The 25,274-nt window shown below is 41.2% G+C and overlaps 5 protein-coding genes and 1 long non-coding RNA gene across 8 annotated transcripts; 4 read left to right on the forward strand and 2 right to left on the reverse strand.

Annotated features, from left to right (window-relative positions):
• Positions 1–185: 185 nt before the first annotated feature.
• On the forward strand, positions 186–3,450 carry LOC129759416 (nibrin). Of its 2 annotated transcripts, none has more exons than XM_055756864.1 (3): positions 186–342; positions 943–3,011; positions 3,256–3,450. In XM_055756864.1, the coding sequence occupies exons 1-3, from the start codon at positions 315–317 to the stop codon at positions 3,286–3,288; spliced, it is 2,130 nt and encodes a 709-aa protein (XP_055612839.1). In that variant the 5' UTR covers positions 186–314; the 3' UTR covers positions 3,289–3,450. The 2 variants fall into 2 exon arrangements, with proteins under 2 accessions (XP_055612839.1, XP_055612838.1); XM_055756863.1 differs by having other exon boundaries at positions 3,282–3,450.
• Positions 3,419–13,875, reverse strand: LOC129759418 (uncharacterized). The gene is made up of 2 exons (XM_055756866.1): positions 13,661–13,875; positions 3,419–4,543 (listed from the first exon to the last, which is right to left on the reverse strand). Exons 1-2 carry the CDS (start codon positions 13,746–13,748, stop codon positions 3,444–3,446), a joined length of 1,188 nt encoding a protein of 395 aa, XP_055612841.1. The 5' UTR covers positions 13,749–13,875; the 3' UTR covers positions 3,419–3,443.
• Positions 9,017–10,603, forward strand: LOC129759420 (uncharacterized). Of its 2 annotated transcripts, XR_008740172.1 has the most exons (4): positions 9,017–9,460; positions 9,527–9,817; positions 9,878–10,014; positions 10,472–10,603. It is a non-coding gene; the product is annotated as an uncharacterized LOC129759420 (long non-coding RNA). The 2 variants fall into 2 exon arrangements; XR_008740171.1 differs by having other exon boundaries at positions 9,527–10,014.
• A 112-nt stretch (positions 13,876–13,987) lies between the features above and the next one.
• On the forward strand, positions 13,988–16,408 carry LOC129759417 (asparagine--tRNA ligase, cytoplasmic). The gene is made up of 4 exons (XM_055756865.1): positions 13,988–14,072; positions 14,138–14,265; positions 14,563–15,430; positions 15,493–16,408. Exons 2-4 carry the CDS (start codon positions 14,247–14,249, stop codon positions 16,265–16,267), a joined length of 1,662 nt encoding a protein of 553 aa, XP_055612840.1. The 5' UTR covers positions 13,988–14,072; positions 14,138–14,246; the 3' UTR covers positions 16,268–16,408.
• On the reverse strand, positions 16,393–18,124 carry LOC129759419 (thiamin pyrophosphokinase 1). Its single transcript, XM_055756867.1, has 4 exons — positions 17,870–18,124; positions 17,396–17,531; positions 17,170–17,333; positions 16,393–17,099 (listed from the first exon to the last, which is right to left on the reverse strand). The coding sequence occupies exons 1-4, from the start codon at positions 17,885–17,887 to the stop codon at positions 16,629–16,631; spliced, it is 789 nt and encodes a 262-aa protein (XP_055612842.1). The 5' UTR covers positions 17,888–18,124; the 3' UTR covers positions 16,393–16,628.
• Positions 18,125–23,311: 5,187 nt separating this feature from the next.
• Positions 23,312–25,274, forward strand: LOC129759422 (AP-2 complex subunit sigma). Its single transcript, XM_055756868.1, has 4 exons — positions 23,312–23,525; positions 23,638–23,816; positions 24,020–24,406; positions 24,471–25,274. Exons 1-3 carry the CDS (start codon positions 23,523–23,525, stop codon positions 24,264–24,266), a joined length of 429 nt encoding a protein of 142 aa, XP_055612843.1. The 5' UTR covers positions 23,312–23,522; the 3' UTR covers positions 24,267–24,406; positions 24,471–25,274.

Below are 25,274 nucleotides of genomic sequence, written 5' to 3' on the forward strand. Positions count from 1 at the left end.
GATAGAGAGGAACAAAAATAACAAAAACAAACGTGGTTTCGTTTTGCCGGCAACTGTCAATCGAATTCGTTAAGCCAATACTCAAACCATTCGGGGAGGCGGGATTTAAGCCGGCGCTTTTATTAGGTTGATGTCAGCTCACCAGTATTTGGATTTTCTGTTTTGGTGCGCGAATAAGCAAAAATTTCAAACAAAATGCAGCAACTCGGGTTCGGCTACCGATAACTGTTTTTCTTAATCCTGTTTTTTCCTGTTAAAACTGTTGTTAATAATTTGTTCTTGTTTTAAATTGTTCGTTAAGTACGCGTGAAACTATGTGGTTTCTTAAACACCTTGAAAATGGTAAGTTTCGACGGAAAATTTAACTTATGGAAAAAAGTTTCATTATTTGGATGAATTAGAAATTGATCAGATGTGTGTCGAGGATCTTTACGTGGGATTATTTAACGTTGTCTCATATAATTTTCGTGAGCGTTAATCCCTTGCACGCGTGGAATAATTATCTGATTTGAAACGCTTTAAATAAATTTAGAATTTTCTATGTGGTAGAAAGAAAAGAGCCAAGTTGATATTTCGTTGACGTGTCTAGGATTTAAAAAAAATGACTGAGCAGCTGAACAGCAATATGAAGCTATTAGATTTTTGTAATAAATTATGAAAATTATTTCAACTCATTTCAGAACTATTCTAAACCAAATAATTTATTAACACATTCCGTTAGAAATGCTTAAAAAAGACCATTAATGATCTATTGAATAATATAGGAATCCTGCGACTAAATTAGCAACAAATTTTAGGACGAGAACTTGCCTCATATTCGATCCTTCTCCAAACAAATCTTGTACATGACAGGGCTGATGGCAAATTCATATATATTGAACCCAATTGAAATCTGAACCAAAAACATTATGACTTATAACACCGTATTCTTAACCCGCACAGGCACATTTTACTACATTCGGCCGGAGCTTTCGAAACACACGGTTAGCCGCTCCGTGGGGGACCTGATCATCCAGGGGGACCCTTCGATAAGCCGAAACCATGCCTTCCTGTATCCGGAAGCCGATGCACTGAAGGTGGTCGATGCCGGCTCCCGGTACGGAACGTTTCTCAACGAATGCATCGAACAGGAACGTGACCCGATTGCCAAGGATAAACCGACCCCGCTGAAAGTTCAGGATCGCATAAGGTTTGGTAAATGTCAGAGTTTGTGGGTAGTGCAGCGTGCCAGCTTCAATTGTATCACTTCGACCATTTCGGTTGACGGAGAGCTGAAAGGTGCTTTACAGAAATTAGGTGGACGAGTTTTGGACAGCTTTCAGGAGAAAGCTACCAATTATTTGATCATGAAGACCATTACTACAACACCGAAGCTACTGATGTGCCTGATAGCGCAGGTTCCAGTGGTGAAGCCTGAATTTTTCGGAGCTTGTATTCAGGCTATTGAAAGTGGTTCTGAACTGCCGAACTACGAAAAGTTTATTCCTGAATTCACAGAGGCCTACGTTCGAAGCGATGGCATTTCCTTCAAATGTGTTGCTGCTAGGGAAACTTTGTTCAAGGGAAAGGTATTCGTTTTTATCAAATCGAAACATATGACCCAGTACGAAGGTATTATTAAGCAAGCTGGAGGATCTTGTCTCTGCGCTCAGAAGCGAAAAATTGCGAAAGCTTTCTTCACAGAGCCACACGTAATAGTTATGCAGGCAATTTCGGACTCGTTTTCACAAACGTCTTCCCAAGCTGTGGACGGCTTGACTCAGATTGTTTGCAATTCGGGTAGACGGTTGATTCCCGATGCAGAAATTGGATTGGCCGTTTTGCATTGTTCCCTGGAAAAGTATTGTAACCCTCTGTACAAATTTACCAATGTTCTTGACCTAGAAACCATTCCATTTACCCAAGGACCAGCTCTCGCCAAGGATAGTGAGGATTTGTCAAAGAAGACGCAAGCTCAGCTAAAAGAGAACATCTCAATTCCGGAAACTGAATCTAGAGATTGTTCTCAAGCTATTGATGTTTGCGATAGTCCCGATAAAGAGTCAGTATGCACTGACGTTGCTTTTAAAATGCCGGAGATTGTTCCTGTCGAACGGACGAATACAGAAGGTAAACGAGGAAAACGGAAATGTACAGAACCGGTGACAAGTCCACCGGATGTCAAAAAAACTCGGTCAAAGATCGTGGATGAACCACGTCAAACTTCACCAACAGCGGAAAAAGTATCTAGTCAATCCGAAGTTGATGAAAAAGCTTCTAACCAACCACTGCCTTCGCGAGCTTCAAACAGTTTCGGTTTTATGTCTGTTGATCGTGAGGCGGCAGAACAGGAAGAACGATTCCAGAAAAGCCAGAAAGCTAAACGGCCAGTCAATCTGATGCTCGATGATGGCGATGACGATCTGTTCAACTTTGAAGAAGCTCTGCCCAAACGAGCTAAACGTCAACCAACTTTGACCGAATCATTCAGTGCTACACAGTCCCAACAGACTCGAAAAACTCGAAATGTTGACAAACAATCTACCGACGATGATCTGTTTGCATTCGATGGTGCTCCCTCTCGAAGGACCAATCGTAGGGGCAATCTAACTTCTGCGGAAGAAAACGCTCAAAGTTCCAGTTTAGTTCCCAACAATGACACCGAAAAGCTAAACGCAATCACAACTAATGCCACAACAGCAGATTATAAAACCTTCATAAAACCGGTACACATTCCAGCTGACGGTTGGCTGTCGGCCTCTTTTGCCGATCTCAAAGTGAAGTCTCAAGCGGATGACAACGGCGATGAAACGATTATGCACATCAAGAAAGAGGACCCCGATTGCGATGAAAAGACTCGGGTCTGGATAGACGGAATGGAATCGATGTTTCAGGTACGTGTCAAGTGCATGTCCTTGGTCTCCCACAGACCGGTGCCAATGAATGACAGCAGCTTCTTTTCGACTCGTACTAATTCGAACGTTTCCAATGGATCCAAGATTGGCGGAAACAACTTCAAAGCTTTTGTCAAGGTAAGTTTTGCTTTAGTTTGCTGTTTTTGGTTTTGGTATTTTTTTTAAATTGTTTCCTGTTTCGATAATAGTCCTTTCCAACCATTCGCTGTGCTTCATACTTATTTGTCAATCATTGTGTCTAACTTCTCATTTCCAAATTTTGAATACATTACACATAACTTCTAAGTAAATGTTTCTCTACATTTTATGACGACAGTCCTAGTGTTGCTTTCTTCAACCTTTAGTGATAACCGTACATCAGTTCCATTTTCGCGTTTCCTCTTCCAGAAAATAAACTATAAACCACAACAAACCATAGTCAAGACCAAATCCGTGTGCGTGCTGGACAACACCCAAGATGACTTCTTCTAGTCGTTGAAAAGGGATATCGGAAGATACTGACCATATAAATAACCATGTATTAGTTCTACTGTAATAAACTTTACGTTCTCATTTATTTGTCGTTTTTCGAGCTTGCGTTTTATCTCTAATGATCTTCGAAAGTTCTTCTTTGAACATTTGGACTAACTCTTTCGTAGGCAATTGGTTTAATTCGCGCAGCATATTTTTGGCAAACACGTTGAACACCTGATCTTTAACCTTCCCAGTCACTGCCTGGTTTATATCAGTCTGCCGTTTTCTCTTCTCGTCGTCCAAAAACTTCTTAACATCGAACTTAGACTTTACATTATCAACAACCTTCAAATCAGTCTTTGTCGCTTTAGGTTTCGAATCCCTCCTCACAACTTCTCCTTCGTCAGCCTTTATTCGCTGAACCAGCAGTTCTTTTGGTTTTGAGCTTTCAACTCCGCCCGTGGCAATCTTCTTTTCAATAGCCGCATCAATTTTTTTCCCAGAAGCCAAATCTTCGTCATCTCCAGTCAGAAACAGAAACAAGCTACTGTCGGTACCGATGTTCAAAATTCCCTCCCCGCTATCTACATCTATATCAATCAGTTTCACCCAATCGTCTCCAAGCCATTTGCTCAAACTTTTCGGTAAATCACAATCTCCGCTCGTGGGCCAAGGTTTACCATTGTTCTGAAGTATGTTTCTCAGAGGGTACAACTCTTCATAATAGTGAACTACTTTCGTACAAATATCTCGAGATTTGTACCAAACTTCGGCCAGTAAACAAATAAATATGGAGTTTAAATTGAAGAAATACCCAGTCGATATGAAACGAATATAATACCGTGCTGCTTCCCTAGTTATAGCCACAATGTGGCAGAACAGCTTCGAGAGACCCTGCAAACGAATCATCAGGTAATCCAGATTTGCCAGTGTAGGCAAGTCGATTGTTTTGGTCAGAAAAGTCCCCTCCGGCAGCAGGCTTAGTAAATTCAGCAGTATTCGACCGATGTCAACCGAGCGGACCCGCAACAGGGCCTGGTTGATCCGCTTGAACAGTCTGAACCCGTGCATGTTGTAGAAGCGGTTGGACCAATTGACCGTGAATCGCGAAACGTATGCGGCGGCCTTTTCGAAGCCCTGCTGATTGGTGAAGTAGTCTGAGGCGTTCTGAATGGTGCTGTATAGGGCGCGAATTTCTGGAATTGTTCAGAAATATTGGAAATATCGGTTAAATTTAGTTCATTAGAATTTCTGTTCTATTCTGATCTATTATTTTTGGGCTTATGTTTTCAGGATTGGATTTGTGGTTCCTAAACCCGTTAGAAACGAAGTCTGAACTCTGAACTGGCAATAACAATGCACAAACATAATGAATATAACTGGCCTAAGGTGACAACCTAGTGGAACGCCATATACGGCATCACAGAGTTCATTATGGGTTGGTTTTCATGCTACTGTGTTTACATGCCATGTTACTCAAGATGAACACTCGTTAAACAAACTATTTTGCCAATCAAAATGGTCATTTTACGAGATTGTTTTCAGAAGTTTTACATTAAAAGCACTGATCACACTGACAGGACACTTAGAACAAAAATTCGACCATTTTCACACTCACACACACACACACACACACACACACACACACACACACACACACACACACACACACACACACACATTTAACTTTCGATGCATGGAGTACGGCCACAAGTCGTTTGACTGCAAGGGAGTTGACAGACGAGGATTATGCTGGGGGTGCGGAGAATCTGGTCACATAGCGGCTACCTGCAGTAAGCCGGCGAAGTGTCTTATTTGCACTGGTGACCATGTAACTGGCAACCCAAGGTGTTCTGCCTACCAAAAGGCGCTAGCAGCGATATCAAGGGCTTGGAAGTAATCCAAATCAACCTCAACCACTGTCACGAAGCACAACAGCTTCTGCGACAGATTGCGGTGGAAGAGAAGCTAGACACAGCGTTAGTAGCAGACCCCTATTATAGAGCCCTGAATGGCACAAATTGGGTGACCGATAGTGCCAATCTGGCAGAAATAGGGGTGACAGGAAAGTTTCCCATACAAGAAGTGGTCACATCGAATGAAGAAGGCTTCGTGATAGCCAAAGTCAATGGGATCTTCTTCTGTAGCTGCTACGCTCCACCGAGGTGGACCTTGGAGAAGTTTTGAGCTACGATGGATAGGATAGTCGAGTTGCTCACAGGCTGAAGCCCCGTTATTATCGCTGGGGATTTCAATGCGTGGGCCCAAGAATGGGGTAGTTCTCTTACGAACGCCAGAGGACAGAGTCTACTTGAAGCACTTGCAAGGCTGAATGTAGACCTGGCGAACGTAAGTAATACTAGAACCTACCATAGAGAGGGACGTGAATCCATTATAGATATCACATTTGCTAGTCCCAGATGGACAAGTAATTGGAGGGTGAGCGAGGACTACACTCATAGTGACCACTTTGCGATTCGTTATCGTGTGGGTCAAAGTGCACGTCAGTCAGAGGAGAGGTAATGACAGGTGACGCTGGAGGACAAAACAATTTGGCCGGAATGTCTTTGTCGAGGTTTTGAAATGGGAGCCAAACCTGTCAAACTTGTCGGCGGAAAACATGACGAAAGTACTCAAACGTGCTTGTGACGCAGCAATGACGAGGAGCGCTTATTGTAGAAACCGACATCCACCAGTTAATTGGTGGACTGAGGAAATCGCGATTTTGCGTGCCAGCTGTCTTCGCGCTAGGCGAAACATGCAGAGAGCACGAACTCAAATGGAGAGAGACGAGCGTAGGCCGCTTTTCAAAAATGCGAAAAGAAACCTATGCAAGGCAATTGAAGAGAGTAAAAAGGCATGTTTAAGGAAACTTTGTCTTGATGCCAATGACCGACCATGGGGCGATGCCTACAGGATAGTTATGGCAAAAAACAAAAGCGGTAGCACACCACCTGAAATGTGCCCCAACAAACTGAGAGAAATAACGAGAGAGCTGTTCCCTCATCATGATATCAATAGCTGGCCGCAAGTCGCGATCGACTGGGATACGAGCGAGGAGGAGTTAATATCGTTGGAAGAACTGCGCGACAACGCCAAATCCCTTCAACTGGAAAAGGCTCCGGGTCCAGATGGTACCCCGAACATTGCAGTTAAGGCCGCGATTATGGAATTTCCCGAAATGTTCCGATCGTCACTGCAAATTTGTATAGAGGAAAGGATGTTTCCAGATATTTGGAAACGGCAGAAGCTGGTTCTGCTGCCCAAACCAGGAAAGCCATTGGGGAACCCATCGGCATACATGCCAATATGCCTACTGGATACGGTTGGAAAGATTCTGGAAAAGGTGATCTTGAATCGTATCCAGCGGTACACTGAGGGCGAGGGCGGATTGTCCAACAATCAATTCGGCTTTCGAAAAGGGCGATGCACAGTCGACGCCATTCGATTTGTCATCGAAACGGCTGATAAAGCCAGACTTACGAAGAGAAGAGGGGACCGTTTTTGTGCGGTGGTAACATGGGACGTGCGTAACGCCTTCAATAGTGTCAGCTGGGCAGCGATTGCTTCTTCGCTTTTAAAAAAGAGGATACCGAAATATCTGTGCAAATTAGTGGAAAGCTATTTCCAGAACCGCAAGCTTCTATACATGACGAGCGAAGGATTTCAGGAAATGAATGTTACAGCTGGAGTGCCGCAAGGGTCGATACTGGGCCCGGTTCTGTGGAATATTACGTATGATGAGGTGGTGACATTGAGCCTGCCAGAGGGAGTAAAGTTGGTTGGTTTCGCGGACGACGTCTTGCTACTAGCGACGGGTAACTCTACAGAAATCGTCCAGCTAAGAGCTTCAGAGGCTGTAGATGCGGTAGAGAGCTGGATGCACTCCAAAAGTTTGCAGTTGGCCCACAACAAAACCGAGATGGTCCTGATATCAAACCTGATTTCACCGCAAACAGGCAAGATTACAGTTGGATCATGCACTATCGAATCAAAGCGTGAGCTTAAATATTTGGGTGTGATGATTGACGACCGGCTCAGCTTTAAAAACCACGTTGAGTATGTGTGCAAGAAGGCGGCAACAGCAACGGCCGCACTCACAAGGATAATGACGAATAACTCGGGGATCCGAAGTAGTCAGCGAAGGATAATTTCGAGTGTAATTTCGTCAATCCTTCGGTATGGAGGGGCGGCCTGGAAATCTGGTCTTAACATCCAGTGTAACCAGTAGAAGCTGAACAGTGTACAGAGTCGAATGAATTTGCGGGTCATCAGTGCATACCGCACCGTTTCGTCGGAGGCTGCATGCGTTGTAGCGAGAGTCATGCCCATCTCGGTTTTGTTGGTGGAGGACTCATATTGCTACGAAAATAGAGGCACGCAAAACGTGAGAACACGAGCCAGAGATAGCTCCATGGCCAACTGGCAGCAGCTGTGGGACAGCTCAGAAGAGGAAGGTGGACCCATCGTTTGATCCCAAACATCAAAGAGTGGATGGAGAGAAAGCATGGCGAAGTGGATTTCTACATGACGCAATTCCTGACTGGACTGGACATGGATGCTTCATGAAGTACCACCACAGGTTCGGGCATGCGGCCTCGTCGGTCTTCCTAACATGCGGTGACGTGGACGAGACACCCGAACACGTGGTATTCTATTGTCCGCATGCGCGGATCTACGGGGGGGTGATGGGGGTGATCACCCCCCCAGGCGGAAAAAAAATCATCTGTAAAATGTTCAATAATTTTTTAACTCAATTTAGATGAAATATAACTTTTCCATGTTTCAATATATCTTAACATTGACATTACCATTTTTACGCGTGAGTAAGAATTCAATAGCTGCTTAAAAATATTCTTGAATTAAGTACCTATAAACAGTATGCGCGTGTATATCTGGGTGTTGGCTTCAGGCGTGCGAAAAGGATAAAGCATGCACCTCACTCTTTAATGAATTTCCTTAATCATGACAGCAGATTGGTTTTCTTTATTAACCGATATCCAGTGTTGTTGTAAGTGCCAGTACCAGAAACGACGTTTGATGGTGACTAATTCTGAATGATTTCTTGTAAAGGCCTGAAAGAAGCTAACATTTATTTTCAAGTTGATCATAAAGTGGTTTCTTATTTATGAATGTTTACCAAACTCGATGGTTTTCTAAATAAAATTGTATTGGGTCCAAGGATGAAAATTTTCAATAATTGTTCTATGTACAGCTAGAAATTTTCGTGACATAATTCTGACATTTTCAGTAACACTTTTTAACTCTGGGAAAATAACCTCAAAAGCGATCATGTCCTTGAACGGACATCAACGTTTTGTTAACTAAAATTTTGGAGGTTATTCTTACTTTTCTTTTCCATATACGTAGGCAAGTGTGCGTAAGAACTGTCAAAATCAACTCTATAGTTGATATTATTTCTACACACAAAACTTTCGAGGCTCCACTTAGCAAAAATGAGCCGTTACTTTCCGTTAGCAAAAAAAATAATTTACTGCTCAGTTAGCATTTTCTCAAATTGTCATGGCTTTTGCTCAATTTGAGTAAAAAAAACCCTTTGCTACCAAATTGAGCAATTATATTAGCATGGACTCGAACAATAGTCTGTATATACTTAAACCGCAGTCGTTTTTTTTTCTGCATTTCGTCCAGTCGGTCGCAATTTCGAAGCGAGGAAAAATAAAAGTTTTGTTTTTCTTTCACGAATTTTGTTGGAGGAAGATAAAATTCCATTGATTAACTTGTTCCAGAACTCGCACCAACCAACGATGTCAACATTGCTGATCTGTGCGTGCGGGTGGAATTGCTGTGGTTCTGTTTGGTGTTCCCGGTGCGTTCATCTCAGGCTGCTCCGGAATTCCATCTGGACGGGTGTTGATAAAAACTTCCTGTGGGTGCCGGCCAACTATTTAGTTGTGGTGACCGCCCGCGGAAGAGCCCATAACACAGCTGGCGTGGCGCGAAACACGAAAGAGTTGAACCTATACATCGAATTCCTCCGCTGGATGGGGGCTGCTCGATTGATCAACCAGCGCTTTAGTTCCGGCAACGTTGCTACTGTTCACGGAAGCGAATCAATTTATAGGGCAGAACATTCTACCTGAGTTTGCTCGGTAAGTGGGTAATTTAAACTAAACAAAATTTAAACCTATTTAACTTAAAACAAAATTTTATTTTAGCTGAGGACGAAGAAAGTTAATGGCCATTCCGATGGCACATCACAGGCTTCTGAAAACTCACAACGGTTGTCTAAAGGTTGGCAGTCGGAAGTTGAATAACTCGAGACTGAAGGTGTGAGCATTGATGACGTAATCGCTGGCCCGTTCTCGTTGCCAGCAAAGTAGGGCCAAAAATTTGAATTTGACCAGAGCTTCTCTTTTCGTTATTATGTCGATTGGGACAAACCTTGTGCAACTCGCAGAACAAAAACTTGTATGAAGATGGTTCTGGAACGAGCACTACCAAATGATGTATTTTTTTTACTTCTTTAGCAATTTATGCAAAATTCTCTAATTATTTTCTTTTTTCAGAAAGGCATCCGGGAAGTTGTAACTGACCGCAACCAGTGGGAAAAAGTATCTCCAATCAAAAAATCGTTGAATAAGAGGGGGAGGACCGTGAATTTTGTTAATCTCCTAAGATTCTTATATAAGACATCGATTAGCAGGTAAAATTTTGTTTAATTATTCATTTCTGAAATAGTATTCCGAAATCGGATTTTTTTGCATATTTACAAAATTTCATTCCTTATCCCCAAGTGACTTACTTTTGTTATTGTTTTTATAAACTGTTTAACTTAATCTGTGTGTTAAAAAAGCATTCGAAATTTTAAAAAGAATTCTAATTTCTTCATGTTCTGAAAGAAGGCATTAAATTGAATAAAGGCATTTTTATTCCAACTCTTACTCTGAACTCTGAAAACTGAATCTAAAATTGCTATCTGATAAATTAAATAGGTGCCTCATTCTCAATCTCCAAACTTAATTTGAAATCAGAAAATGTAATTTCAATCTGCTTTCGATTTGAATTTTAAGTATCTATGTTAAAATTCCAGCTGATCAGAAATAAAAAAACATAAAAAAAAGTTCATGCATATAAATGAATAAAATGATTTAATTTTTCAGATTTATCACCGAATGCAAACCATTAAAGCGGGTCAGTTATCGAGCAAGCTGGTTAACCCCTTATTTATTATTCGGTCGGTGGATGAACCTGGTTGACACGATGAAGAATTGAGCGGAGTAAAATGGTGGAGAATAAAAAGATAACAAAATATTAGAATTTTTTATTTAAACATTAATATCACAAACCAAAAGAAACGAGGGCTTGAAAAATAACTAAAATTCTAGTAATTTTTGGGATAAAAAAAATTATTGCTAAAATTTCAGCAAACAATATTTTTTATTGCTGAAAAATAAGTAAAAATTTAGTCCGGACACTTTGGACTATTTTGCTTAAATTCCAGTAATTTTTTTTTGCTAAATTGATTGCTAAAAACTTAGCTGGTCAAATTTGAGCAAAATTTTGCTAATTTTCGGCCTCAGAAATTTTGTGTGTAGATGTAGCAACCGAAAATCTGATCGATCAAACTTTGCAGACATCCAGATCTGCTACCGTTTGTCTCTGCTTTCAGGAACATGCATGCCACCGAAAATGATAAGGTGTAAGTACATACAACTGCAACTGAACAATAAAAGCATCGAAATGTTTTCAAGTTCTACTAGCAATTCTGACTTCCAAGAATGATCAGACGTTCGCATCTGCTGCAGACCCATAAGTCTTAGAAACAGATAAAGGTGCTGTTCTAAAGGCTCATCCTAAACCTTACTCATTTATTGATGATATCACAAAGCTTAACATTTTAACTAAACACTGGGTACCTCCACCACAATTTTCGTTTCTATACTCCGAGCATTTGAAAAGTCGAAGTGCTGAAAAAGAAAAATGATACGCAAGTGCATTGCATTTGGAAACTTTTAGTTTACTAGTTTTTTTTCCAAAACTGAGCAAGGTTATCTTAGTAAAGTCTATTCGCTCTTTGTAGTCAACCTCACTGGTGGAGTGAATAAAACTGGTCAATTGTTAAATCTTGTTACTAAGCCTTGTTTTTCAAAACTCCCAGTAAAAAAACGCTGTAAGTATTCAATAAGATATAAGGAGGCAAATTTATTCAGCGAACCCCTTTAATAAAATAAAATATAATTATTAGCAATCTCTATTTTATTTGTTTAGATACGTGCTTATTTGTGTTTTAAATGTTTATTTGTTTTAGATTGTTTTTTGATTCACGTTTTTAAATTGATATTTTAATGGATCTTCAAGTGAAAAATATGTAAAATTATTGAATAAATACATTGACGGGTTTCGAAAAGTAATGAAGCAGCATACGGTTTAAATTGGATCTTAAAAGAGAAAATATTTCAATTAAATATAATTGAAACTTATGTAAATGGCTTTTTTACCCGAGTATTGTAATAGAATCAACATTAATAAGACGAAGTTTTAACCATAAAACCAGAGATGCTCATTTGAGTAAGTTGAAATCATACCAACAGGTTTATTTTTGACTGAAAATAAAGTACGATTTTCAAAATTAAACTGCTCATGGATTTCTTATCTGATAAAAATAAACATTCCATGGTACCTCCATATCCCCAACTAGATAAATAAACGTAAATTGAATTTCATACCAGTGAAAAAAAAAACATTTGCCTGCATTTTACCTAAGACTAAGCCAGCCTCAAACAGATGTACAGAATTCTTTGAACAAACTTTTTTTTTAAATTGTTTTCAACATTATTTACATGCTACTGAATTCCCTTCATCTTTATCATCAACATTTTTCCTGTCACAGTTTTTATTGTGCCAAATCACTTAATAAATTTGGCCATATTTTTTGAAAATTTACTAAATCACCCCCCCTAAGAGCAATGTCTAGATCCGCGCCTGATTGTCCGAGATTTGAAGAGGAACGTGCCAACATATTCGCCGCCTGCAGACCAGAAACGACAGCGGACAACATGCTGCAGAAGATGTGTGATGACATCAACACATGGCAGGCAGTCAGTGATGGGCTCGCTCGGATAATGACTGCTTTGCAAAGGAGTTGGAGACTGGCGCAAATTGCGATTGACGTAGGATAACGTAGGTTAACTTAACTAAGCTTAAAGAGTCCGAAGCTATGAAATGAACTACGCAAAACAATCAGCGTAGCCGATGGGACCACAACGTGAAGATGATCTCGGGCGGTCAGGATGATATTTAATTTAAATATGAACTTCTTGGCGAGTGTTGCGAAAGTAGCGCATATGCGTCAATTAGACACCCCCTACCGAAGTATTGCCTCAGGGCAGGTACCGGTTTGGGAAATAGTCTGAGGCCTCAGGTGGAGTTTAGGGCATATGTATTATGTGTATAGCACCAAACCGAATAGCGACAGTAGGACTAGCGACGCTTTTTGACTAGCGAGATTCCTGTCATCCGTAGGTTTGTTTTTCTATTTTCAGTCCAGTAGGCGATTTTGATGTAGAACTCGTACATTGTTTATGTTGTTTACTGTAATTTTCCTTAGGACATCAATCGCATCGCTTCAAGTCTCCTAAGAAACTCGCGCTGCGTCGTTACTATTGGGATTGGGCCTTCTAAAAAGAATAAAGCTTGCTCTTTACTCTTACACAGATTTCCATAAGAATGACAGCTAATCGGAGTGAAATTGGAGTGAAGGCTACTTCTCTCTCTGTTTAACACACGAGAAATCGTATACCGGGACTGCGAGCGCGCCCATCGCCCATTATCAACGTCGCGACGTGTCGCTAGTAGGCGAAGCTGATGTGATTATTAGCGCTCACATTTTGGATTTTTTCTGCATGCATAATATATACGGATGAGTATATAACGAGTTGACCCATTGTTCCCATGTAGACACGGCACTCGACGTGCTTTGGGACCAATAGTCCTATTTGCCGCTGGTAGTGTTCGTGATATTACCTCAAAAACAAGTATGTGCGTCGACCGGCTGCCCGTTTTTTGTACCGAGAGTTTTTGAGGTTAATTGTCCCGTCTCATATACACGCTCTGAAAGTGTGCGTAGGAAATTTCTAAAACAACTCTATTCGTAAAATTCCTTCTTCGAATTTACCACCTGGGTAACCAAACACACACACACACACACACACACACACACACACACACACACACACACACACACACACACACACACACAAGTTTATTGAATAGTCAATATCTAGTGGTGCACCAGTGCAAAACTAGGGCACACTCGGAATAAAAAATAAGGTATAACTGGTATAACTTACCGTCTTTGCAATGTTTTGTTTTACATTGAAATGTAAATAACACCGGTGGAACAAGATCCCGCTGGTTCCACAAATCCATGATGATCATCTTTCACGTTTAAATGAAAAATATCACCCTTTTTGATGATTAACAGAACAAATTTCACTTTAATTTGAATATTTCAAGCCACTTTTTAACAACTCGCAATAACAGAAAACCAAAAACAACCACCACTTTTCCGTTAAAACAAATGCACGTGCTATACCCCAACCAGTTAACGGGCGGGCTTCAAGTGGGCTAACAACACTCAAGAGTTATTCGAAAATTGAAATGGCAACCCTGTACTTTCTGACATTTTTCTTGCCACAACATCATCGCGGTCTGGTTCTCGCCTCGCGCACCGTGTGGATTCCTCAATTTTATGCCGAAAAGGTGCGTGTATTTACAATATCTTTTGTAGATTGCAACAGAAATTTCATCAAAATCGTCTATTGCAGGCTCTACACACAATAGTATCTCGGTCGGTCGTTATCTTCCTTGGTTGAAAGGGTATAAATCTCGGAGAAGAGCCCATCGATAGGGATTAGTACTGACGAAAATTCAACAATGGAGAACCTAACCATAAGTAAGTTATGTATCTTATTTTAATATATTAACCTTAGATTAGTAATAAATAACTCATGGTTTCTCAATTAGTCTTCTATTGATCGAAATACAAAAATAGAACAGCAGAGGTTGATGGCTGAAATAACACCATAATCTCATCTCTGATTGATTGCTTCCATCATATCGTGGCACGGCAGATTATACACCCAAGTATCGATTACACGATGGAAAACAAGCTTTCTCTTTTATGAAATGACTTAATTATATTTTGCTAGCTGTGGGAAGCTATTTTAAATTAATCAATTAATTTTTTTAGACGAAATTTACACCTCGGAAAAGCGAGGCAATGACGAATCGGGTAAAGGAACGGCGGAGGAACCCTTCAAAACAATTCTCCAGGCGATGCGACATGCCGGTAAGGAACCTTTCCCAACCATTTACGTAGACGCCAAAGACGAGAAGGCCGATTCTCCGTACGAAGTTGCGGCCAAGTCGCAGTTGAAGAAGATCCAAAAGCTGTGGGTTCGTGACAACCACAAGAACACCGAGAAGCAGAAGCGCGAAGAGGAGGATGCCAAGAAGCGGGAGCAAAATCTTGAGGATGCCAAAAAGATTGTCATCAAGGAGGATCCCTCGTGGGCGGCGGCTAAGGGCATTAAGATTTTCAAGGGTAGTGAAAACCGAGGTATTCGGGTGAAGATTTACGGTTGGGTGCATCGTTTGAGACGGCAGGGCAAAGGATTGATGTTCATCACGCTGAGAGATGGAACTGGATTCTTGCAGTGTGTGCTGACGGATGCCTTGTGTCAAACGTACAATGCGTTGGTTCTTTCGACGGAATCGTCGGTTCAGCTGTTCGGAACGCTGAAGGAAGTGCCAGAGGGTAAGACAGCTCCCGGGGGTCACGAGTTGCACGTCGACTATTGGACGTTGATTGGGCTAGCTCCACCTGGCGGTGCTGACACGATTCTGAACGAAGAAGCTCACCCGGATGTGCAGCTAGATCAGCGGCACATTATGGTGCGAGGCGAGAACACCTCTAAGGTGATGAAGATGAGGGACGTTTTGATGCAAGCGTTCCGCGATCATTATCATGACCGTGGCTACACCGAGGTCACTCCACCAACGTTGGTGCAAACGCAAGTTGAAGGTGGATCCACTCTGTTCAAGTTGGACTATTTTGGGTTGGTTTGAATTGATTTTCTTTTTGCAATACGAGTTATAAATGATCATATTTTCCTTTCAGAGAGGAAGCCTATCTCACTCAAAGTTCTCAATTGTACTTGGAAACGGTGCTGCCAGCTCTCGGGGATGTATACTGCATTGCCCAAAGCTACCGGGCTGAGCAAAGTCGCACCCGGCGGCATCTGGCCGAGTATAGCCACGTGGAAGCCGAATGTCCGTTTATAACGTTCGACGAGTTGCTGGATCGGCTGGAAGATTTGGTGGTGGACGTCGTTGATCGGGTGCTCAAATCACCATGGGGTCATCTGGTGAAGGAGCTTAACCCGGACTTTGTTCCCCCAAAAAGACCATTCCGTCGTATGCCGTATGCCGATGCGATTACCTGGTTGAAGGAGAACAACGTTACGAAAGATGATGGCACTTTTTATGAGTTCGGCGAGGATATTCCTGAAGCGCCGGAGCGGAAAATGACCGATACAATCAACGAACCCATTATGCTGTGTCGCTTCCCGGCTGAAATCAAATCGTTTTACATGGCCCGATGTGCTGACGATAAGAGGTTGACCGAAAGTGTTGATGTACTACTCCCTAACGTCGGTGAAATTGTGGGAGGCTCGATGAGGTCCTGGGATCATCAGGAGCTGATGGAAGGTTATAAACGCGAAGGAATCGACCCGAAGCCGTACTACTGGTACATCGATCAACGTGTCTACGGTTCTCAACCTCACGGAGGATACGGCTTAGGTTTGGAACGGTTCATGTGCTGGCTCTTGAACCGGTACCATATTCGCGAAGTTTGTTTATACCCAAGATTCTTGGGAAGATGCAAACCTTAAGCAACGAGAAAAACTGCTTCCACTATTCCCTGGTTCATGCATTTTACTAAGTAATTGAGGCATTTTTCACTATTTCTATCACAGCTTGTAATGTTTAAAAAGTTAAAGCCCAATTAAACACTCGATAAGCTTAAGCATCAATGTGCTGTCGTTTATTCATATCACATTTCTATAGAAAAGCAAGTGTAGTCAAATTTTGTCCCCAATGGTTGACCCAAACAGAGTGACTATAAAGATAGAACAGAGAAATTTTTGCAAGCACCTAAGGAACCGAAATCTTAACATTAACAAAGGCAAAATACTATTAGAACTTGGTTCCACGTCGTTCAGGCAGAAAAACGCGTGACCATTGCAGCCACTATCACATATCCTTTGGCGTCGTTCCCATGGACCAGATTACCGGGCCATCGGTTTGAACGAACACCTCTTCGGAAGCATAAGTATTCGAAGTGCTCACTAGGCTGCCAAATTCCATCACTCGATTTTCCAAATTCCAACGCAGCCCGGTGGTGCTACAGATGACTCGCTGCCCTATCGGAATCAGCGCACACCAGATGTGCTCTTGAACCAGCCGCTTAGGAATGTTGATACAGTGATTCCCGATCGGCAGCAGCCAACTGAGCGAATTGCTGGACCGCAGGAAAACAAATGCGTTGGGCAGTATGGCCCGTGCCAGGTACAAAGTGTTGATGTTTGCCATGATCTGGTCCAACCGACCGGAACTTTCACACAGTACCAGCACACGTGTTATCTGTCGATCATGGCCGGTCGTTTGCAATGCCTTCAAGGATTTGGTAAAATCTGTTGCGTTTTGATCGGGCGTTTTAATAATCTGCAAATGAAACAGTTTTCTTATAGGATATTATTTATTTTCTATTTTCGAAAAAAATCTTCGAACTCACCTTACAGTTTAGCTGCGTTACGTACGACAGGGACTCATCGGTGCACGAGTCGAAATCCCCGGTCACCAAATCCGGAGGCCTAAGCTGGTCGGCCGGTCCGATGTGACTTTTAACGAAATCTACCCACCGGTTCGTTCCACCATCAACAGTGATTCGGACCTTCGCTGCAACACACAACGAAACATATTAACAACAGCTTCGAACACGTTGTCCCACAAAAACCAACCATTATTCCAGATGCTACGCAAGTACTCTTTGGGCAGCAGAATCGGCCGATTTAACATCACCACAGCCAGTTCGTCGCCACATCCCTCGGAACCGTCGATCAAGTCCGCCGGATTCCAGACTGCCGGACCGGCCAACTGCAACGAGGAAATATGCCTTCGCGTAAATGTCATGACTAATTTCATCATGTTGTTTTTGTTGTCTTGCGGGAATTAATACTTTCCCAAGAAAGCCAACTATGATCTAGGTGATCCCCGGAACAAAAACATTTAATTGTTTCAACTAGTTCTACTATCAACACATGAGTGGCCTTCAAGTGGCATTGTGCAAAAAAGCACACAATTCCAACAGGCGCCGTGTCACTCTTATCAGCACGAGCCGCCCTAATCGGTGGGTGTGTGTTGATGCGTAACAATCGCGTAAGAACTTATTATTTTGACAAAAATTTAACTGAACGCTTTTCGCCATCACTTACGTCATCATCGTTGGACATTTTGTTTCTTCAAAGTCCTTTCCGATAATCGCAGCCTGCTTTCGCCGATAACACGTGATTTCTGACGTAGTACTGCTATCATATACAATTTTATTAATTAACTGTCGAATGTGGTAAAAGCAGCTAGCAGCTGTTATTATGAAATAGCAACTATACACTAACGCATTGAAGCAGTAGTACTTTTCAGCTCACTAGTCTAGTAGGCATAGTATGAATGGCGAAAGTTCGCACCGTAAATAAAACGCCGAACGGCAGGTTTGAGAACCATAATGCGCTCTCTCGCAAAAATTGTTATCAAAATTGTAGAGAAAGAAGGAGAAAGAGAGTTCGCCATGTGCTCTTCACGCTTACTCAGGATTTTTCATCTTTGGGTATACAGATTTTGAGTAAAAATGAATGTTTTAGCACATTGAACCAATTTTAGGTGTTTTGTTTCCTTTTGTTCTACCGTGGCCGCCCCTAACTCTGCGCAGTCGCAAAGTTTGGGCATTTCCATATTTAAACAGAAACATTTCAAGATTTGAAGGATAAAATATCCACATAACAAGCAGATTCTCTTCAGTTACTGTTTATCTTCAATTTGGTTCCAATTATTTTGAAGTCGGATGTATTGTTCGCGAGAAATTCAAAAAATCAAAATAAATATTGGAAGCAAACGTCGAAAAAGTCCCTAGCATTGGGTAAACCTAGAAACATGGGGCCTTCCTAGATAGATCTTTCAATAATCCTGCTGTCGAAACCACAAAGTGTCAATGTTCTTTGGTTTTTTTCCAGAAATCTACCACACTGTTTTTTTTTTGCCACCGCCGCGATGACAAGGTACACAAGAGATCCATTACGTTAGCGATTGATACCACCAACTCATATGAGAGTCTCTCCTTAGAGGTGCCAGCGCTGGTCAGGCAATCTTGAATCTGGCCCCACACATTCACCCTCCTCCACGCAGAAAAAGAATGGGGAGTCGATTCAACAAAACGTTTTATTATTAATTTTTGTTTTATCCATTCACATTTAATCGGTAGTTTTGATATGAAATTCGATTCGAAACAGAATCCCACATTTTGTCATTTTTACAAAATAGTCGAAAGCAAGCCATCGTGTATGGAAGAGGGGTGCGTCGTTTTAATAATAAATATTTTTGTTGTTTTTGAAATTAATAGTTGGGTTGTTCTGAATCGAAAAATATGTTTTGTTAGCCAAGCGTGCAAGATGAAATGTCAACTAAAAAAAAAGAAAAAAAAATCATCAAATTTTACCTTATTGCGCTCGCTTGCATCCGAACGGAAAAACACCTCTCGGTTAATTTTTTGTCTTCTTGCGTTCGGGAATCGAAAACCCGGATTCCCGAGGATATGCAACAGAGTTGGTTTCATTGTAGGTAAGTTATTTTTTTTTGTTTAAATTCATTATCAAAACTGCATGGAAGCAGTTACGCATTTCCTTTTTTCCAGACCGAGACTAAATTTGGTTCGTCGGATCAGGACTACCAACCAATTGAGCGACACAGCTCATTCCATCAATCCTCCTGCTGGACAGCTATCGGGAGTGAATCGGGCTGTGGAGCGATGCCTTTATCAGCGTCAGCCCTTCCAGCGGGACGATATTTTAAACAATTGTTACCGACGACATCGGGTACAATCAAGGTGAGTCTTAGTTGCCAATATTACCAAAAACTACACCTTGTAAAAATACGCATGTGAATCAAAATTACCCATAGAGACAGGCAGACTGAATGGGGTTGATTTTGTTCGCGCATCTGTTGATTCACAAACATTGATTTATATATTTTCCTCTCTGTTTTCAGATGTCGCGACCCAATAATAATCGGCCTTTGCGTTCCTGGTCCCGCCCTTTCGCAGTTCGTAAACTTAAACTAATGCACATCAACATTCGGGGGACCAGTGCGAAGCCAAGTGATCGTGATTCAGATTCCGCTTTTGACGGAAGATCTGCCCTACAGGAGAACGGAAAGCATAGGAAAAACACAGTGTATATTGTGAAATCATTAATAAAAAACAAAATGCCGTTTTAATTGGTGTAATAAAATTTAATCCATTTAAAAAAAAATCCCTTATTTCAAAATTAATATACTCATTTACATCAATCATACAGAACTGATTATAAACAAATGCCAATTATTTTTGTTTTCAGACCAAAAATCTTTTGTACGTTTTACCCAAAATTTTGGCTATTTTGCTAAAAATTATGAATCATTTTCAAAAAGGGCCTATATTGTTTAAACAAGGATGATAAGTTCATTTTCAATCGGTTTTTTATGTCGATATAATCTGAATTATATTTGTGCTTTTTCCCAACCAAAATTTTTATTATTTTTGACCGATATCTTATTATTTTTAAAATATATTTTTCTGCGTGTCTCAGGAAAAAAGAAATCTTAGGGCATCCGCAGCAATCGCGAGTATAGTGAAAATGCTCACGCGTTTGATCACTCTCATACCGCACCGGGGGTTAGTATGAGGGTGAGCAAAATAGGGCCGTTGCCGTCGGGACCGACAAAATCACCAAATTTGCTCACTAGAAAGGGGCGAGAGCAAACATGCACTGAAAAAAATCTACCAATTAAGGCAAGTTCAACAAACGATGTTTATTAAAATTTTGTAATTTTGGTAAACAATTTGTTAATTAATTAAGCAATTGTGGCTCTTCTTTTGATTCGGTCGAATGTGCGGACGGAATTTTGTTCGCGGGGGGATCGGAAATGTGTCAAAGATTATATAGAGCCATTTTGGAAGTATTCTGTGCTGGCTCGAAAGAGGTGAAAATTTAGGCCCTCGGAATCGGTGGCCCAGAGTTTGATCTTTGCAGCCGAGTGGTCGTCGGAATTAGCATATCTTTGAACAGTGCAGAACTTGCAATTGACCAGCATCGAGTAACATCAACGTAAGCGAAAGGTTAGTGAAAAAACTGTTTATTTAGCGATTTTTTTTTTGTTTTTAATTTTTTTCTACCCTCCGTACAGCTTGGGAAAGTACGCAGCAGATAGAAGAAAAAACTTCACCGTCTGACCGGGGCCATGAGCAGTATCTTTAGCAGATAGGTTTGAACCGGGGCAATGACGCATACAATCCTCCTTCTCGCTGCGCTGCACCAGGGAAAATGGTTCCGACTCACTGAAGCCAAAGTCTTGGACCAGCGGCGAAAAACCTCCTGTTTGATAGTGGAACTCCACAGCAGCTGGCATATTTCGCACAAGTTCCGCTGAATTTCGGATGATTCCGGCTGCAACTGCACAAAAGTTCGTGCTGCATCCACAACCTGACCCGGTTGCTGGTCGCTCGAAACTGCGTGGCCCTGTTGCTGCTGTATGGTATCTTCAACCAGCATGTCGACTTTGGCGTCACATAACGGATAGTTAACAGTTAACTCGTCGAATAACCTCCAACAATCGCTATGCATAATAATAATTAATTATTAATAAAAATGATAATAACCGAAATTGAAGCGAAAAAACTATCGACTCCGAAAATTTATTCGATCAGTAAATTTAATTTAATATTTTCTGTTAAAGTTTTCTCAGTGCAATGCACAATTTAAAAATAAATGCTTCCACCCGGTGCGCGAAAGAGTGTGTATACCAAAATCGGTCCGCTGAAATGAGCAAAATCGGGCCGCGTATACTCCCGTATTGGTGCGTTTGCTCTTAAAATGCATAACTCAAAGAAAAAATATCGTTTCCGTTCATTGTTTTTTTCTTTCAAACATCCGGTTAGAAGAACTTTTTTTAACTTAGATTTACGCAATCTGTTTTCTCCGTTCAGAAAAGTGCACTGTTACTTGTGCTTCTTGTTATCGCAGTTTCCTAAATGCTTTGCTTTTTGTAGCGCCAAATATGCTCGCCTCGTTGCACGGCCACGTGTGCACTCTCAAAAGTGCAGCCATTTATGCTTGCGTCTATGCTAAGTTATGTTTTCTAGCATTTAGGCGTAGCTGCAATATTTGGTAATACGAATGCGCAGCCATTTATGCTTGCTTCTGTTATACAGTTCTCTTTTAATGCACGTCAGCCAATGGTGTTCGTTAAGGTTGCACAGCAAGCAATACTCGCTTTTCATTCGCAGCTATCCAAGCTCGCTCATGGTGCGCAGCATCCGCAGCCATAAGCGCTCGCTAGTTATGCGCAGCAACAGCAACCAATATTAGCTTATTATGCGTGGCGGCAAACAATACTCGCTTTTCATGCGCAGCTATCAAAGCTCGCTTATCATACGCAGCTATTCAAGCTCGCTCATCGTGCGCAGCTATGAAAGCTCGCTTATCATGCGCAGCAACCAATACTCGCTTATCATGCGCAGCCATAAGTGCTCGTTCATCATGCGTAGCTATCCAAGCTCGCTCATCGTGCGCAGCTATCAAAGCTCGCCTATCATGCGCAGCTAGCAAAACTCGCTTATCATACGCAGCTACGGTGCACAATATAATAAGGTGATATTTTAAGAATTTTCAATAATGTCATTACTATCCATCTAGTAATCCTAGGTGTATGCAGCATTATCTTACGCGTGCAAAACTTGTTGCCTGGCACGCTATTCAAAGATAGTAATGACGTCACTTGTTTACATTCAAACGAGTGTTAGTAGCCTACCTTATCTATTTATAACGTGATGGGCATCAGTGCTCGCTTATCATGCACAGCCAAAACTGCCCGCTCAAATTGCGTAGCCATTCTAATTTCCATTCAAGCAAAACCAAAGAGTGCTCGCTTAAGCCTAGTCCACACTAGGAGACGGTTCGCCTCGAGACGGTCTCAGCGTCTCCCATTTTCTTCGGGAGACACTGAGACCGTCTCAGGTTTCCAACAACAACATCAGACAACAAAGTTCGTCTCATAACAAAAATCGCAGTTCATGTTGCCTAATGTGGGCTAGGCTTTAAAAAACAGCATGACATCAGCCAGACTTCCATTATGTCAACTGAGCAATTCGGTAGTGAATTTTGAAAAGGGCGAATGCGCCAAATGTAAACAAATGGAGTTAACAGTTGGGTGAGAAACTAAGTTCGGAAACCGATTTTGAGTGTACCTACAACTTTAACTAAAGGATATTTGGTTTACGAGAAATAAAGAGAACTAAAAACAATTTGGCTGGGAGCTTATTATGGAGCTGTCAAACTTTGAACGCATTTTTCTCGAAATAGTGATGTCGGCCCATTTGCCGTATTCAAAATTCGATACCAAATTTTTTTGTATGGTCTGATGCAATTGTCCATTACTACGTCAAAAAGACGTTTTTCAATCAACGTAATAAAAATTTTAAATTATATCGTGAATTCCCGCATATGTCCATTCAGCATAATGATACCAAATTTTTGCGACCGCCCTGTGGTGCTGGCAGATACTATAATAAACGGTGGGTGTCACTGCTAGGGTGCTGTCAATTGTTTTCCCTTTCTCTCGTTCGGGATTAATCATAAAAAGGAACTTCACAGGAAAATCTCCTCGGGAAAGTTTGACTGTCGCTGCTGATAATCAATTTTTGAAGCACAAATTTTCCTTAATCATCTGAATAAATTCGGGTCTATCACGGCGGACATTCCTCTGCCTTCGGTAAGATCTATCGCAACGCTTTATCCATTGCATCGAAAAGCTTCCGGTCGTCGTAGCTGGTTTTCATAGAAAATGGTGAGTTGGAGTTTGTGTGTATTTGATTCGCTTCAATTGATCTTTAGTGCTGTGGGGAAAGGGGCGGAGAGTTTTTGTAAATTTACTATCCGGATGGCTTTTTACCCTGTAGATCCGATTCATCCTTATCCAAAACCGAGCTGGGAAGACCCGACTCGCCAAATGGTACATGAACTTCGACGACGACGAGAAGCAGAAGCTGATCGAGGAAGTGCATGCTGTCGTCACGGTGCGAGATGCCAAACATACCAACTTTGTCGAGTTCCGCAACTTCAAGATCGTCTATCGGAGGTAAGATTGTTTTAAAAGCCATGAGAACTGCTAACGGGTACTAAACTCTTGGATTTTAAAAAGTAAAACAAAATTGCATAAGACCTTAAGATTGATTTCCTTTGATAGGTAGTAAGGTCAGCTAGATATTTTTTCCTCATAGCCCATTTTTCCCTTATGATCTGTAAATGATTCTTCAAAACATTTATAAATTCATATTCAAGGTACGCTGGTCTGTACTTCTGCATCTGTGTGGACGTAAACGACAACAACCTGTGCTACCTAGAGGCTATTCACAATTTTGTAGAGGTTCTGAACGAGTATTTCCATAACGTGTGCGAGCTCGATTTGGTATTCAACTTTTACAAGGTCTACTCGGTGGTGGACGAGATGTTCCTGGCCGGTGAAATCCGCGAAACATCACAAACCAAAGTACTAAAACAGCTGCTAACGCTGAACTCGCTCGAGTAATTTCGGACTGCTTTCACCATCACCAAGCTACTCAGCGGAAGTTTGCTCTCGTTTTCCTTATTCATTGTTGATAAATGACGACAATTTGCTATTTTCTATCTGCTTATTACTGCGGAAACTGAACTTGAGGAATATAAATCGTAAGTTGACTACTGTTCAATTTAACTGTAACGATATTTATTAAACCATATCTGATACTTTTAGGTAATTTTCCTCGAAATGCTAACCACCCGAAACAGAACGGAACAAGTTTTCGTTTGCGGCATCGCCGAGTAATTCCGCATGTTCAGTTAGGCGAATCTCATCCTGCACTGTTGAACAGACCATGCTGCCATGTATGCAAACATAAGTTCAAAACGATAAAAAGTACTCTTCACCACCGCTTTCTCTACCAGTAACCAGTAATCTAGATGCTTTGCTTCGAGCGTTCCTGCGGGTCCAAAGATTTTCATCATTCTTATTGTTTCGAACTGTACCGAAATTAAATCGATGGTGGATAAAAACTTTGAAAAGCTAGCAATAATTCCTAAAATCATAAAGAGCATAATAAAAAGTATAATGGAGTCCCGCGAAATCGAAAAGTCACAGTAATAGAGCTGATGATTATTTTGCCATTACGTAAACTGGAGAATATAAAGCGTTTAAAATAATTGTTAGAGCATCTTACTCTTTCGTGTAATTGAAAAAAAAAAAACAAAATAAAATTGAGAAACAACGGTGTAAGTAGTTGATTGGTGCGAAGTTAAGTGTAAAAGATAGAACAAATAGCCGTACAACGTTGCGAACATTCAAAACGAAACAAATATATTAAAATTGAAGGACATAACTATTGCAAACTAATATTGTGTTGTAGTGTAACAAAAATCCTTAATCGTAATGTTACGATAAATATAAACAATATTATCGCTATTATCATTATTATTATTACACATACGCGTATATCTATATCTAAAGATGAAAAAATATTGTAAAGATTCTTAGTCAGTAATAAAATACATACATATATGA

Source organism: Uranotaenia lowii, unplaced genomic scaffold (assembly GCF_029784155.1).
Source record: "Uranotaenia lowii strain MFRU-FL unplaced genomic scaffold, ASM2978415v1 HiC_scaffold_154, whole genome shotgun sequence".
Lineage (NCBI taxonomy): Eukaryota > Metazoa > Arthropoda > Insecta > Diptera > Culicidae > Uranotaenia > Uranotaenia lowii.

Excerpts from the sequence above, each read along its gene's own strand:
- LOC129759416 (XM_055756863.1), top strand. The coding sequence starts at position 315 with ATGTGGTTTCTTAAACACCTTGAAAATG. Across the intron at positions 343-942 it reads TCTTAAACACCTTGAAAATG|GCACATTTTACTACATTCGG; the intron begins GTAAGTTTCGAC and ends TAACCCGCACAG. Across the intron at positions 3,012-3,281 it reads ACTTCAAAGCTTTTGTCAAG|AAAATAAACTATAAACCACA; the intron begins GTAAGTTTTGCT and ends TTCCTCTTCCAG.
- LOC129759418 (XM_055756866.1), bottom strand. The coding sequence starts at position 13,748 with ATGATCATCATGGATTTGTGGAACCAGCGGGATCTTGTTCCACCGGTG. Across the intron at positions 4,544-13,660 it reads AACAAAACATTGCAAAGACG|AAATTCGCGCCCTATACAGC; the intron begins GTAAGTTATACC and ends GAACAATTCCAG.
- LOC129759417 (XM_055756865.1), top strand. Across the intron at positions 15,431-15,492 it reads TTCAAGTTGGACTATTTTGG|AGAGGAAGCCTATCTCACTC; the intron begins GTTGGTTTGAAT and ends TTTTCCTTTCAG.
- LOC129759419 (XM_055756867.1), bottom strand. Across the intron at positions 17,334-17,395 it reads GCGTAGCATCTGGAATAATG|CGAAGGTCCGAATCACTGTT; the intron begins GTTGGTTTTTGT and ends TGTGTGTTGCAG. Across the intron at positions 17,100-17,169 it reads TAACGCAGCTAAACTGTAAG|ATTATTAAAACGCCCGATCA; the intron begins GTGAGTTCGAAG and ends TTTCATTTGCAG.
- LOC129759422 (XM_055756868.1), top strand. Across the intron at positions 23,817-24,019 it reads TTCAAGATCGTCTATCGGAG|GTACGCTGGTCTGTACTTCT; the intron begins GTAAGATTGTTT and ends TTCATATTCAAG.